The sequence below is a fragment of the Carettochelys insculpta genome, chromosome 3 (assembly GCF_033958435.1).
Source record: "Carettochelys insculpta isolate YL-2023 chromosome 3, ASM3395843v1, whole genome shotgun sequence".
Classification (NCBI taxonomy): Eukaryota; Metazoa; Chordata; order Testudines; family Carettochelyidae; genus Carettochelys; species Carettochelys insculpta.
The window spans coordinates 83,446,058-83,460,748 of NC_134139.1; the positions used below are offsets into that span (position 1 = coordinate 83,446,058).

Genomic DNA, 14,691 nt, shown 5'->3' on the forward strand with positions numbered 1-14,691 from the left:
GACCATGTCATGATACTTTACTTTATGACCTAATCCAATGTAATGCCCACTCATCACAGTCCATAAGAGAGCCTAAATAGCAGCATGTATTTCTGGTCACCTTCTACACACACCACCTGCTAAACATAAGTTAGTTGGTCATAACGTAAAATGAATATTGCTGTCTGATCTCAAATTCTAGGGTTACTTTACTACCTTCCCATATGCAGTAACATCTTTGCTGTAACTTCAGAAGCTTTCACATGCGTATTTTCAAATGTTCTTACGTATAAAAGCCAGTGATGCAAAGTCACATTGTGCAGATACATGATATCCACACAGGTAAGTGAGAGTGAGTGGACAAATGGGATATTGGTCGGAAAATGACCGGTCATGTGTTTTACCAGCTATTTGTATGCACAAATACTGTATTTGTGAACATAGACTGGTCAGGGCATATGAATTCATGCAATGATCTTTTTAAAAGTCAGCCCCTTAGAACGCAGTTTATATCATGGCCATTTTACATGGTTCCGCCAGCTTAAAGGCACTCTTCAGTGTACATAAATATACATCCGGCTAAGCCCCCTTCACCCTGCAAGAGCAGCAAATATGGTCTTTCGTGTAAATAAGTGTGTGTTTCTTAATGTCCAGAATCATTTTAACGAAGCACTGTAGAGAAGCTCACGTTTGTTTCAGTAGTAAATTTAGGAGTGGGTTTGTCAGTCCCATTATTGCTTTTTTCTGCAATTTCCTTGCATATCATGGGGGTGACTAACTTGAGTTACATTCTCTAAAGTATTTACATATTTTGTGTGTGTGAATAATTGCTTGTACTCATGGCTTTTAAAATTCAACATTTTGCACACACCTCCCAGCCTCTCCATCTTATTTGGCTTCTTTGGATTTGTGTGTCTCAGACTAGCTAAATAGATCCTATTATCGTCATTAAAATAGTGTGTTCCCTGCCATTCTACCATTACCCACACAAACAATTACTGACAATTTTGCTGTCCAGGGCAACCTCCTATTCCACCTGCATGGTAGATCAAGCCCTGCAAAATGTTAAAACGCTGCCAAAACATCAACACTTTCTTGTAGTTCAGAATTCATGAGCAAGAATTAACTGTGCCTATTTTGATTTCCTTGAGTAGGTCTTGAAACGACAAGGTTATGATGCTGCTTGTGACATCTGGAGCTTAGGGATCCTGTTGTACACCATGTTGGCTGGGTAAGTATGAGATTTCTAGCAGCAACACTCTCTGGTGAGGATAGTTCAGAACTGCTAAACATTTTAAAAAGTCATGGATAAATACAATGTATTCTGTGAGATTATATCAAATGCATCAGAGAGAAAAAAACAGACTTTGGATAAGATCTTCAGAAGCAGCTAAGTGTCTGGCACTTTAAGAACTGAGTTAGACATAAGCTCCTAAATGCCTCCATCACTTACACACTTTTTAAAATGTTATCATAATTGCATAATGTAGCCTACTAAGAGCCAGATCCTGTTCAACTTATTCATATGAGGAGTTTCATTAGCTTCAATTTTAAGGTGTGTTCTATGCAATTTGGGTCCTTGTACTTGGCTGATCACCACAGTGTCTGAGCACCAGTGAAAAAAATGAGTATTCAGATACAATTTGAAAGACAGATGTGGGCTCCATAATGCAAACAGAATAAGAAGTTTGCTTCTGGTGGCAAGATTTGCAAAGAAGGAAGCTGTCCTACCATCAATAAGATTGTAGAAAAGAACCGCTGGATAGAGAGAACTAGAAAGAGCCAGGAGGTATAGATGTGGTGGCAAAGATTAAAAGACTGCTGCAATGCAATAGAGGGGAAAAGTAGATTGAGAGGAGGAGAGAGGGCTGAAAGCGAAGACTCAGTTTGACTCTGAAGCTGTGTGAAATTCCTAGAACACAAATCAGAAACAAAAATTGTGAACCCCTTTGCAAATGAAAAATGTGAAGTTTCTTATGGCTGTAGCAGAGGTAAGGCTGACTGGCCACAGCATAGTACAGACTGAACCTCTGAAATCCAGGAGTCTCTGGTCCAGCTCATTCAGGGCCCTTTTTAAAAATGTAATCCTGAAAAGAAAATCTGAATATCCATTGGACTACCTCATATAGGGCCTGCCATTTGGATAGAAACCTGCCCTCAGAACTAGGAAGGAGACAGCGTACAGTCCCCAAGCTGAAAAATCTTTGTCATACCTTTTGAGCCTGCGTTTGTTGGGCATGCAAGACCGTCTCCTTTACAAATTATCACACTCTTTCTGAGATGTTTGTACAGTTGTAGGAGCTGCTGTATTGTTTGGGAGCACGACAACTGCGCTTCTCTGGTATCTTTTAAGGAGAGGCGTGAGTCCTCAAATTTGTCAGCCATATAAAAATTCAGAAGGTGAGAAGCCTAAAGTATCAGGCACTTGTACTCCAAAGAGGAGATAGCTATGGTGGTGAGACTGGCTTTCCCTTAACTCTATCACAGGTGATTTATTTTGCAATCTTTATTAGGATGAATAAAGAAGACCTGAGAGGTGGGCTTTTTAATATTTTTGAAAGGTGCCTATTTTCCAGCATTTCTTTTGTTTCTCATCAGAGCATTTGCCTCCTGCTTTTTTTGTCATAATTCTATTATTTCACCAGTCACCTTGGCACGAAGATCGAAATTTTTGTCTTTTTTAAAAAAGGAAAAATCCCATACTTAAAAAAAAAAAAAAAAAAAAAAAAAAAAAATCTTTTCAGCTCTTCTTTACATATTGAAAAGCAAAAGGAGGGGAATAGAAGTGCATTTCTTTTTTCTGTGCAGGCTAATTTATAGGGGATGGTACAGTATTTGACCGTGAGAAACTCACCATAGCCAAATAAAAATTAAGGGAATATTTCTGCAGTCTTTACCTCAATTAAGTTCCTAAAGATATGAATGGGCTGCAGAATCAGGTCCTATAATTGTATGCCAAAAATACGCAGCACATAAAGACACCTTTTTACAATAAAAATGTTTGTGTCACAGATTCACCCCTTTTGCAAATGGACCAGATGACACCCCAGAAGAAATACTGGCCAGGATTGGCAGCGGGAAGTACGCACTTACAGGAGGAAACTGGGATTCAGTATCTGATGCTGCTAAGGTCAGCAGACTTTTTCTGTTCTTATTCTGCTTTCCAAAAACAGGGGTCATTCTGCAAGATGTAAGGCTCTTTCTAAGCAAGAGCAAGTGAAATCAGAAGCTCTATTATCTCCATAGGCTGTATTTAATGAGACCTATGTCATAATGGTTGTGTAAGTAATTACATTATGGACTTCTGTATCCTGTTTCAGGAATGTAAGGCATAATACAGCATGAACACAAATAGATGAAATTTAATATCAAAGTCCAACAAAAAATCTATTTTAATTTGACTGAACTTTTTTTAAATAAAAGAGAGCAACCTAAAAAACATATGTCCAGTTTAATTTCGGATCACTGTGTAATCCCTAAAAGTAAGCTTTTTAAAAGGCAGCCCATAAACTAATATTAAAATATGTACCTAGCTCTGGTTTTAGATCATTAGCACTTTGCCTTGTGCATAGCACCTTTCATTCACATCTCAGTTGACTTTACAAATGCTAATTTCTCTCTGAGACTTGTGAAAAAGGCACTTTAAAAAAAGAGAGGGCTATTTAAGTGCAGCACAAAGTGCTTATGGCCAATTTTTTCACTAATGGCCACTAATTTGGGGCACCCACTTTTGTGAGTTTCAGAGGTACTGAACCCCCACAACTCCTCTTGATTTCATCTGAAATAACAGGCGCTCAACCCCCAGCCCTTCTACTCAGGCCCAACGTGTCTCAAACGTGTACCAACACCTCCAAGTATTGGATACATTTATTTCAGCCAAAGTGACTTGCCCAAAGTCACAGAAGACTTGTGAAAGATTTGGAATTAGAACAAGGATTCTTCAGTCTTAGTCCTAACCACAAGACTCAAACTCTAAAGAATGAAAAAAAAAAAAAAATTAAGGCCAGAAAGGATAATTAGACCATCTAATCTGACCTCCTGTATATCACTGGCCACAGAATTTCACCCAAATTACCCCTGTATTGAGCCAAATACACTTTAGACAAGCATAAGTTACCTTCCAGTTGTTACCTGAAGATGTTAAGAGATGGAAAATCCACCACTGCCCTTGTTCATTTCTTCCACAGGTTGATCACCCTTAATGTTAAAAATCTGTGCCTTGTTTGTGATCTGAATTTATTTGGTTTATGCTTCTATTAATTGGTGGTCTTTACGCCTCAGTCCACTAAATTCAAGAGCCCTTTAGTACCACCTATTGTGCCTCTGTGAACATACCTACATATATAATCAAGTGACCAGCCAAACTTCTTTTGATAAACTTAACAAATTGCATTCTTTACATCTCTCACGGTAAGCAGTTTTCTCTGGCCCACAAATCATTTTTGTGGCTTTTCTTTTTCTGCACTCTGTTTTTCCAAGCAACTTTTTAAAATGTGGAAACCAGATCTGTGCAAAGAATTCCAGGAGAGGTCTTCTCAATGCCAAGAACAGAGCTAAAATAACCACTCTACACTCAGTCATGGCTATCTCTCTGTTACTACACTCAATCAGGAGTCCTTTTTTCTGACAGCATCACACTGGGAGCTCGTGTTCAGTTGTTGTTCGCTATGACCCCTAAATGCTTTTCAGAGTCACTGCTATATCCAGGATTCACTCCCCCCATTTCTGAAAGTATCATATGCATTCTTTTAGCCCCCTAAATGTACAACTCTGCATTTGGCTGTATTAAAATGCATTTTGTTCCAATGGGCACAGTTTACTAAGCAATCCAGATAGTGCAGTCTGCATGCCTATTGGGGTGAAGGGACAAGCTCCCTGAACCACTCCCTGCACCCAGGTCCCACTGTGTCCTGTTTACCACTTCTCCTCCCGCCCCCAGTTGGCAGTCTGAGTGAACCTCTTCAAAGGCCAGTGTTTGGCTCCTGTTCCTCCACTACTTTTGCAAGCGGGGGGAAAGGGAGCTGGCGGGAACAAGGACCAATCTCTCAAGTAGCCCTAGAAAGTCAACTCTAAGGACTCAGTCCCACAGAGTATTTCCCCCTCATGGGGTTCTCTTTCTACCAGGTTTTCTGGTGTAGATATTGTTTACCATCAACAGCTGCAGGAGCAACATGACTCAGTTCTTCCTGGGCTAGATTCCCTTTGTCACCAGCCATCCCTGGGCAAAACAACTTCTTCCTGCTCCTCCCCTTCCTGTGGGGAGTTCCCTCCTTTAATCTCCTTTCCTACCAGGCTGCACAAGCCTGGCAGGTGTCTTATTGGCATGGAACAATCCTAGAGGAACTCATCCTCCTCCTGCACACCAAGATGAGGACATCTCTTCACACTTGCCCTGTCTTCATTACTTTCCATTCTACCAATCTCTGCCTCAGAGAATTTTATCAGTAGTGATTTTATATTTATTCCTAGATCATTCAAGTAAATGTTGAATAGTTCCAGACCTACAGCCAATATCTGCAGAATCCCAATAGAAATACTCCCCATTCAATGATTTCCCCTTGACAGCTACTTTGAGTTCTGTCAGACAGTTCTTGATCCATTCAACTCAAATCTGAGGAAGAAGTGCTGTGTAAGTGTAAAAGCTTGTCTCTAGCACCAACTGATGTCAGTCCAACCAAAGATATGACCTCACCCATCTTGTGCTTTTAATATTCTGGGACCAACATAGCTACACCACCACCCCATATAAACCTCACTGTAACAAATAAGTGGAATACAAAGGTTTAACTGAACTCTGAAAAAAATTTGTAGTTGGAGGTTTTTTAATTAAAATTGATTTCCATGCTTGTCAGCAATGTGGGAATCATAACAGCATAATAAAGTAGCTGGGTGTAATTAGTGAACATTCTGAAGCTGGTTAACTTCATGTAACATATGTCAGAAGTGCTTCAGTGTCAAAGAAATCTAAATTACACTTTGAAAAGTGACTTAGGGCCTTTAGTGTCCCAGTTTTCCTAGGGGAAACCTGGTTTGTTGATTTGGGTTAGTTTTGTTTTCTTTTTTAAGAGATATAAGAAATTCATCCCATGTGCAGGCCAATTGTCAAATTATGATGTTTTCAGAGGGCATCCAGTTTCATAATATGGTTAATGGCCTCTTTGAAGGTGCTTAAATGTTAAGAACTTTGGTTGTTCTATTAGGAACCCACACTTGAAAATTTGGTTTTACTTCTGAATATTACTCAGGATTAGAAAGGCTTGGATGCATTGTACTGTCTGTTTAAATACTGATGATGAACCTACCATGAGTAAGTAAAATATTTCCAATTAGATTTGTAAAAAAAAAAAAAAAAAAAAAAAAAAAGTTTTTATACTTCCCCTTTTCCTGCTCCTTCAACTACAGGATATTGTTTCCAAGATGCTTCATGTAGATCCTCATCAGCGCCTAACAGCAATCCAAGTGCTTAGACACCCATGGATAGTGAACAGGGAATATCTATCTCAAAATCAACTCAGCAGACAGGATGTTCACCTGGTGAAGGTAAAACACAGCATCTTTTCCCCAGAGAATAACTGTAACTTCCTGACTAACAGTAAAGATGGGATTTGTGGTAATACTTTGGAGATACGGGAAACAAGGGGGTTATTTTCAAATGTGTCCAAGATATAGTACAGGTTGAACCTCTCTCATTAGACACTCTTGGGATGTGACCAGTGCCCAATGAGAGAATTTGCTGGACCACATGAGGTCAATATCATCTAGCACATTACCAACACCTCCACTGCTTACTGGGCTCGTACACATTTAGGGGTAAATAACAGCACAGAACACAGAGCCACCACTGGTGGCTGTAAACAAATTTTATGGGACCACACCCAAGATGAGAGGTCATCTGGCTAACTAAAATCATGCCAAATTACAGATGATGTTGGACAAGAGAGTTCTGGATTAGAGAGGTTCAACCTGTAGACATTAAACTTCTTATACACAGCATCTGCTAGTTACTATAATTTTAGTCTGTGTTGTCATTAACTACTTCAAGTGTGTGTGTACGTATGTACCAGTTCCCCTTCTGGGGGAGAAATTGAGCCACTCAGCTGTGCAGCAAGCCCAATACAGTTAACATCTTTCTCCTGGTGGTAGGAACTGGAAAAGGGAGGGGAGTAATGAAAGAACTTCTTTTAAGCCCAGTAATTTCTCTTCTACTTTACAGGGTGCAATGGCAGCCACGTACTTTGCTTTAAACCGAACACCTCAAGCGCCAAGGCTGGAGCCTGTATTGTCCTCCAATCTGGCTCAGAGGAGGGGCATGAAAAGACTTACCTCAACACGGTTATAGCAGTCCCCAAAAATGCCTCATTGAAAATCAACAGTGTGTTATTCAAGAGGTTCATCTTTATTAGCTAACAGAACTTTGGACAACTTGCACATGAAGTCACCAGAATCAGCAGAAGTCCAGCATCAGGCAAAGTTTATCCTTTGCTGTTTTATTTCTTTTACATTTGAGCCAGGATCCTGAATCAGTAACTTCTCAAAGATGTGCCAATTGCCCTACTTCCTTATTGACTGACAGCCAAATAAAATAGGTTCCCTTTCAGCCCCAAGTACTATTTTTGGAATCCTTAAGATGTTTTCACTTTTTTTAAAAAAGCACTTTTCACAGTGAACACAAGCAGCTCAGTTTAAAATATTTTAGCTACGGCCAGCATCTACGTGATGGTGAATTGGCTCAACCAGTCAGCAGTAGACCTCTCCTGATCATCAGCTGTACTGAAGCCCATCTCAGAGGGACTGAAGAAGGGGGAGACATGATGCTAAATACCAGACTTAGCACAAAGTGAAGGAGAGCAAGTTTTTTCAGAATGAATTGTTTTTAACCCTCCCACTCTCATTTGCTATTGAAGTATGGTGGTGACGCCCCTTTTAAGAGCGAGTGTTCCAAGGCCTACCACAGAGCTGGCACAGAACTCTGGAAACCACAGTCTCTAAAAGAGATTGTTAGGTCTCCCGTGACTGAAGAGTTCAGATGGCTGTCCAAGACTTTAATAGGAAGGAGCCGTTGGCTCAGAGAGGAGGTATGCCCTGCGTGTGGCCTCTCCATAGTAGCAGGACTGAGAAAATAAACTAAGAATGACTGCTGGAATAGAGCCAGGCAAAGACATGGGAAAAGCCTACCTACAGCACACAGAAAGACTCCAAGGAAGGGTATTGCCAGAAAAAAATAGCTTGGACAGGACAAAGAAGAGGAGTATTAGTCAAGATGAACCTGTTTTAGTTGTGGGGGCCGACTTGATTTTTCAGCATGGGTGGCGGGAAGTCCCCCTTTCATAATTTTGCCAAGCAGACTTGTGGATTATTGAGCCCTTCCTCCCAGCTGTTTCCTAGGTCTGTTCCACCAGCCCTGTTTGTTTGCACAGTCCTGCTATGCTGGAGAGATCAACTCTAAAGTATACCTCCAATCCCTGCTCCTGCCACTAACACAGAGTCGTCCTCCTCTAGTCTTGAGTCGTCACTTCACGCACCACTCCCACAGACACATGATACGTACCAGTTCCTCCCTGAAAACTGTGTAGTCTCCATGTTCCCTGCTTTTAAAGGGCAAAACTTTCTATTATGCCTGGGCTCACATAACTCTACGGGACCCACCTAATTCTTACAAGATATAACACTTATGCAGGAGATTTTGATATACTAGATGAATCAATCATGCTCTGCTCTCTGGGTTTTCCAGTTGTAGGGAAAGAACACTGCACCAGAAAAGTCTTAAGAAAACAAATCACCTTATGGGCAAAGTTTGTAATGCTGGACTTCAGGCTTTTTTTAAATTCCTTTTCTTATCCATATTGGCTCTTGCTGGTCACACATTGGCCAGGATTGTTATTTATAGCGCTTCTGTAAATTTTTCAAGTGAGTTTCATCACCTCACATGCTTTTTGCAGGAGCAAACAAGATGGCTTATATTTTCTGTTGCAAAAGGTAAAAAGAAAAAAAAATGTGAACATGCAACTTGGTATCCTAGAAGGATTTATTTTGCTGGATAGCCACTCTGTGTGCATCTTGGTACTCAAATGGACTCAGCAGATTCACACTCTTTGCAGCAGTATGGCCAGGGGAACAAGGAGTTGCATTAACTACAGCAATGTGCTTCCTAGGATTACATTTTCCACTGTTGTTCTGAATTGTTTGTATTAGTCTATTTTAAAGTTTATAATCTTAATAATTTAAATCTATTTAATGTTTTATGTGCTGTGCACACGGGACTGCGTCAAAGCAGCTCTCCTTGAAGCTGTATATTTTTTTTTAAGAATAAAACAATGCTGTGAAACAACGCAAGATGAATGAATTGGTTCAACTTTCTGTCCCTATATATAAATGTACACATATACCAACAGATATGGCCTTGATTGTCTGTTCTAGACAAGGTATATGTGGGATAGGACTGAGAATATAGGTGTTATGTCACCTGATTAAAGCAGCCCCAGCCCTCCACCTGGGCTGAGCCAGAAGCTGCAGCTCACAAGGGTATGAAGAGGTCCTGATCACATCCCTTTTCCCTGGGAATGACACTTGGAATAGACATATGAAACTGGGAGTATAGAGTTACTACAGCAGCTGTATGGGTCTCCAGCTGATTTGTGCTGCATGAACAGACTCAAGAAGTGGGCCTTGTGCGTGTGTGTTGTGCATGAAGAGACACCAAGTCTATATTGTGTACAGACTGTGGATCTTGCAGTGCTGTGGTTATCCTCTCTATTCGGAGAAAACTGAAAAAGCCAAGTTAACAATTCCTTCTCTTTTTGATATGTTTAATTTTTTTCTGAACTTTTCGCCTTTGCACTAGACCCACTCAACTAATTTATATGAGCACTGCCTTGGGTCCTGCTTATGGTGATTCTGATATCAGGTACATGAAAATGCCCTCTAACTCAAAATCAGGATGGATAAATATCAATGATTTGAAAGAAAAAGTCAAAAACTCAGTTTAAATTGGATTTTGATTTTTTTTTAAAAAATTAATTCTCATTAAAAATAAGGTACAATTAAATCATATGACAAACATGTTACACTTACGCCGTGTCTACACTAGCCAAAAACTTTGAAATGACCAGGCAAATGGCCATTTCGAAGTTTACTAATGAAGTGTTGAAATATACATTCAGTGCCTCATTAGCATGCGGGTGGCCGCAGCACTTCGAAATTGACACAGCTCGCTGCCGTGTGGCTTGTCCAGACAGGGCTCCTTTTCGAAAGGACCCCGCCTACTTCGAAGTCCCCTTATTCCCATCTGCTCATAGGAATAAGGGGATTTCGAAGTTGCTGGGGTCCTTTTGAAAAGAAGCCCCATCTGGAAGAGCCGTGTGGCGGCGAGCCACGTCAATTTCGAAGTGCTGTGGCCACCCGTATGCTAATGAGGCACTGAATATGTATTTCAGCGCTTTATTAGTAAACTTCGAAATGGCCATTTTGAAGTTTTTGGCTAGTGTAGACATGGCCTTAGTTTCATAAAAGTGAACTAATGGCTCTACTCTGTCCAGTCTAACACAACCAGCTCTTGCTTCTTGAAAGATCTGGGTTTTCAATTTGTTTCTCAGCAGATTAAGATGTGCAAAAACCTACAAGCTAGATAAGATTGTTTTTGTTCTGTGCTTACATCGTGATGGACCTGGGCTAAGTATAGCAGAGTTAGTTAAGACATTGTCTAAAAGACAAACAATCTTTAGGAAAAGGATGGAGACAAAATGAGAAAGGAACAGTGGAGAGTACTGGAAAGAAAAAAGGAAGACCTTAGCGCGCACAGCTTCCTATACTACCCAGTACTTTTGCCACAGAAAAACTGTCATGGCTCATGCGCGTTTGGAAAAAAAAACAAGGACCCTATCTGGGAATATTCTGAAGAGATCTGTTCCCTGGGAAAATGTCAAGTGTCAGCTCTGCAACTGCTTATTGGGGGAAAACTGTGGATGAAGATGTGGCTATATCTAAAAGTTTAGGTTAGCTAACCCTTCTGGCTTGATTAATTAGTTTAGAATCTATCACACAAATACAGGCAACTCAGGAGACTGCTTCAACTGAAAATGTGAAACATTTAAGGTTTAGTTTAATAAAGTTGTTCTGTTTGGCTACATCTACACTAGAGAGTTTTGTAGACAAAACTTGTGGAACGTCTACATACAAAAAAAAAAGCAGTGTAGATGAGCTTGGGGGCCCTTTTGTTGACAGAGCGGATCAAAAGATTCATCTGCTTTTATGTGTAGACATCATCTGTTGACGGTAGTTGTTTCAGAACATCTCTTCCGACAGTAACTTCTTTAGACAGATGCTTCTAGTGTAGATGTAACCTTTGTGTGTATGACTTAGTTTACCATTCCTAATATACTGCTGCTACATCAGCAGCTTGACACAGGTATTGAGTATTATATACTATGTCCTCAGTTATCTGAAAATATTACCCAATGTATTCCCTCGTAGAAATTGTAAAATGCTATACTAAGCCACCAATGAACATGTTTATGCGATCAGATCTGCACCACTGTTTGAAGAAATACAAAATAGTATCAGTGGGAAACTAGATTTACATGAATTACTTAAATCACCTTGATTTAAAAATCTATCTGCCCTGCTCCAACTCAATCCCATCTTCAGATGCAAAGAATGTACTAAGCATGAATGAATGTAAGCATGTACTAATTATTTTGCTTTATAAGCTTAGAAATCAAAGTTTAATGATGTTTACTTACTAGGGTTTTGCTGACAGTGGATACAAAAATACATAAATCCCAATTTATCCAAGCTGATGCAGTGTTTAAAGTGTTAATATGGAGGAATTATGAATATAATGAGCTTTGAAAGTCTCGGGTAAAGTGGCAGTACTCAGTACCACTACTCAAGCTATTCCTCTCTCTTACTATTTTTGCCAACGTTTTCCTTTACAGACTTCTAACTAAAGAGCTGTAGAGCTTGGCAGTAAGCAGTTTTTTTAGGAAGAAGTTTAGCATACAAAGGCTTAACTTACTTTTTTTTAAAAACCTATTGGAGATTAATAGCATATAAAAGCCCATTATTTTGGTGTGTTTAGATGGGGGTCAGCAACCTTTCTGAGGCAGAGTACTGAAATTTGTCCTTTTGACCTCTTTGTACAGTCTGAGTGCTAGTGATACTTTTTAAAATCACTCAGGCTGTGTCTGCACTAGCCCAAATCTTCGAAATGGCCATGCAAATACATATTCAGCGCCTCATTAGCATGCCAGCGGCCGCAGCTCTTCAAAATTGCCGCTTTTTGCTGCTGCATGGCTCATCCACACAGGGCTCCTTTTCAAAAGGACCCTGCCAACTTCAAAATCCCCTTATTCCTATCTGCTCATAGGAATAAGTGGATTTCAAAGTTCCCAGGGTCCTTTCAAAAAGGACCCCCATCTGGACGAGCTGCACAGCAGTGAAAAGTGGCAATTTCAAAGAGCCATGGCTGCTGGCATGCTAATGAGGTGCTGAATATGTATGTGGCCATTTCGAAGATTTGGGCTAGTGTAGACGAAGCCTCATCGTCCTACTTACAACAGCTTCATGAATAAATTAAGCTGCAGACCTTTGCCGTTTAGGTGGTGGTTGGTAGCATTAGCTAGTCTCTTGTTATTCCACAGGCTTTGAGCAAGCTTCCGGCTGCATGGGGGAGGAGAGGTGGGGTTGAACTCTGGCCCCATGAGCCGATGAAGATAGGCTCTCACGCCTCCCTTTCTGACTCCTGGTCCAGATGATTTTTTTGGAGTCCTGTAAATATAAAATTACTCTGATTTAGAAGACATCTTACCATAATAAGCCATTCTGGCTTTGGAATCTACACCAAGTACAGGCTAGTCATTGGCCAAAAAAGGCACTAGCTCACTGTGCAAGCTTAAGAAAAAAAGACTTAAATACCTGAACCATCCAAGTGTATAAAAAATGTGAATGCACACACATACACAGTGATGTACCTATTACAGGCCCAGTCAGTTACACTGATGAGCAACTTCAGCTCAACACCCCCGTCATCGATCTAGAAAACTACAGCTTTGCAATGGGTGTTTATAAATATATTTTTTAAGTAAGAGAACATAGGTGGCCAAATTTACGAAACTTAGCCTCCCTGTCTACATGCAGCTTGCCCACACCATCACCTGCGTAATCATTTTTGGGCACTCAGGAGGACGACTGCACTTGAATACAATCTTTGCAAACACACTTTGATTTTATGAGCATGAATCTTATGTATGACCAATTATACCAGCTGTGTTTTCCAATCTAGGGAGAAGGGGAAAAACATTGTAGAACTGAGGATGAAGAACAAGTTCACGTCTCTTCATATTCCAATGCCCAGGAAGTTGCTTTGCGGCAGTTTGAAGGAGAAAGTCATACAGTGCCTCACGCTGCACAGCACATGCCCTAATTTTGAGATGTTCAATTTAATGAATTCACTCCCTAGTATATAGAACAGAGGTTCTATTCTGGAATCTGCCCTGCTGCTCCAAATAGCTGCTTAACCAACCTGCACAAACTGGCATAGAGCTGGCAAAGTCCATGGCAGGAATAGGCAGGAATGGTGGGTAGGCCACTTGTGCAGCCCTCCTTCACCTCAGTGGGCTGCAGAAGCCCCCTGGGGTTTGACCTATGGCCCTCCTGTCCATCTTCTCCACCACACGCCTCTTATGCACCAGGGCACTGCAGTCCTGCACTTCCTATGCCACCTCCTTCCCCGCACGTTCAGTGTGCTGCATCCCCACTCCTCTTCTTTCCTGCCACAGCCAGAATGCCATGAATCAACTGTTTGCAGCATTCTAGTTCTGTGAGGGTGGAAGAGGAACATGCATCAGGTAATTTCCTTCCTCCAAAAGTGATGGGAGGGAGATGAAAAATGCAGGGCTTCAGTGCCCAAGTACATGAGGTGCGGGGGATGACACAGTCAGGGGATCTGTGGGCCACAGGTAGAGCCCTAGTGAGCTGCAGGTTGCCTACCACTACCCTAATGGCAACCATTATCAGGCCCCCTGCCTTTGCCAGAGGCCCACTGCAGTCGAGCTAGTCCTAGCTTTTATGTTTCTTGAGCCCTGCTATCCACCGTCTGTTTCAGCAACTGTTGAGCTGATTCGAAAGGATATTAAACTTTATATTTTGGAATTTAAGCTGAGCTCAGAAATTAGGAGACCACCCTTTTGCAGGGCAGGCAGGGAGGAAGAGCATCCCTCATTTGTTTTCTATAAGGTTTTCACTATGTAGCTTAAATGGTTGGGAGAAGCTTTTTTTTTTTTAAAAAAAAAGGGAGAGGAAGATTTGAAAGGAGGACAGATCTTCCCTCTCACATGTCTGGGTCATAAAAGATAACAAGTGCAGCTGAGAAAGTACATTTTGGCAAGTTGGTAAGAAGTTTTTTAGGCTTGCTTTGTTAAAAAGCTTAGGATACCTTTATATACACCAAAACAAAAGTTTGTCTGCAAGCATTACAGCACGTGTAACAAAGGCAAGCAGCTTTCTGAATGTATAAGAATCCTCAAAAATGGGCTGTTAAATACAAAATAAATCAAGATTAGTATTAAGGCTTTTGTTGTGTTAAGTAAAGTTAGATTAAAAAATCTCAAAGTATAGGGGGTTTTTGGTATGTCAAAGTCAGTTATATTTGGAGCCAAATTTTCAGCAATGTTGTGAAATTGTGTTAAGCTACATGTGCAAATGACAATGCTTGCA

The 14,691-nt window shown here is 40.7% G+C and overlaps 1 protein-coding gene across 3 annotated transcripts in view; it reads left to right on the plus strand.

Moving 5' to 3' along the window:
* The window catches only part of RPS6KA2 (ribosomal protein S6 kinase A2), a 473,151-nt gene extending 463,720 nt beyond the window's left edge, over nt 1-9,431 (plus strand). For all 3 annotated transcript variants that reach the window (XM_074990258.1, XM_074990256.1, XM_074990257.1), the window contains 4 exons: nt 1,134-1,210; nt 2,992-3,109; nt 6,382-6,519; nt 7,193-9,431. In XM_074990258.1, coding sequence (XP_074846359.1) covers nt 1,134-1,210; nt 2,992-3,109; nt 6,382-6,519; nt 7,193-7,318 — 459 coding nt within the window. In that variant the 3' untranslated portion in view covers nt 7,319-9,431. The remainder of the gene's footprint in view (nt 1-1,133; nt 1,211-2,991; nt 3,110-6,381; nt 6,520-7,192) is intronic.
* The last annotated feature ends 5,260 nt before the right edge of the window (nt 9,432-14,691 follow it).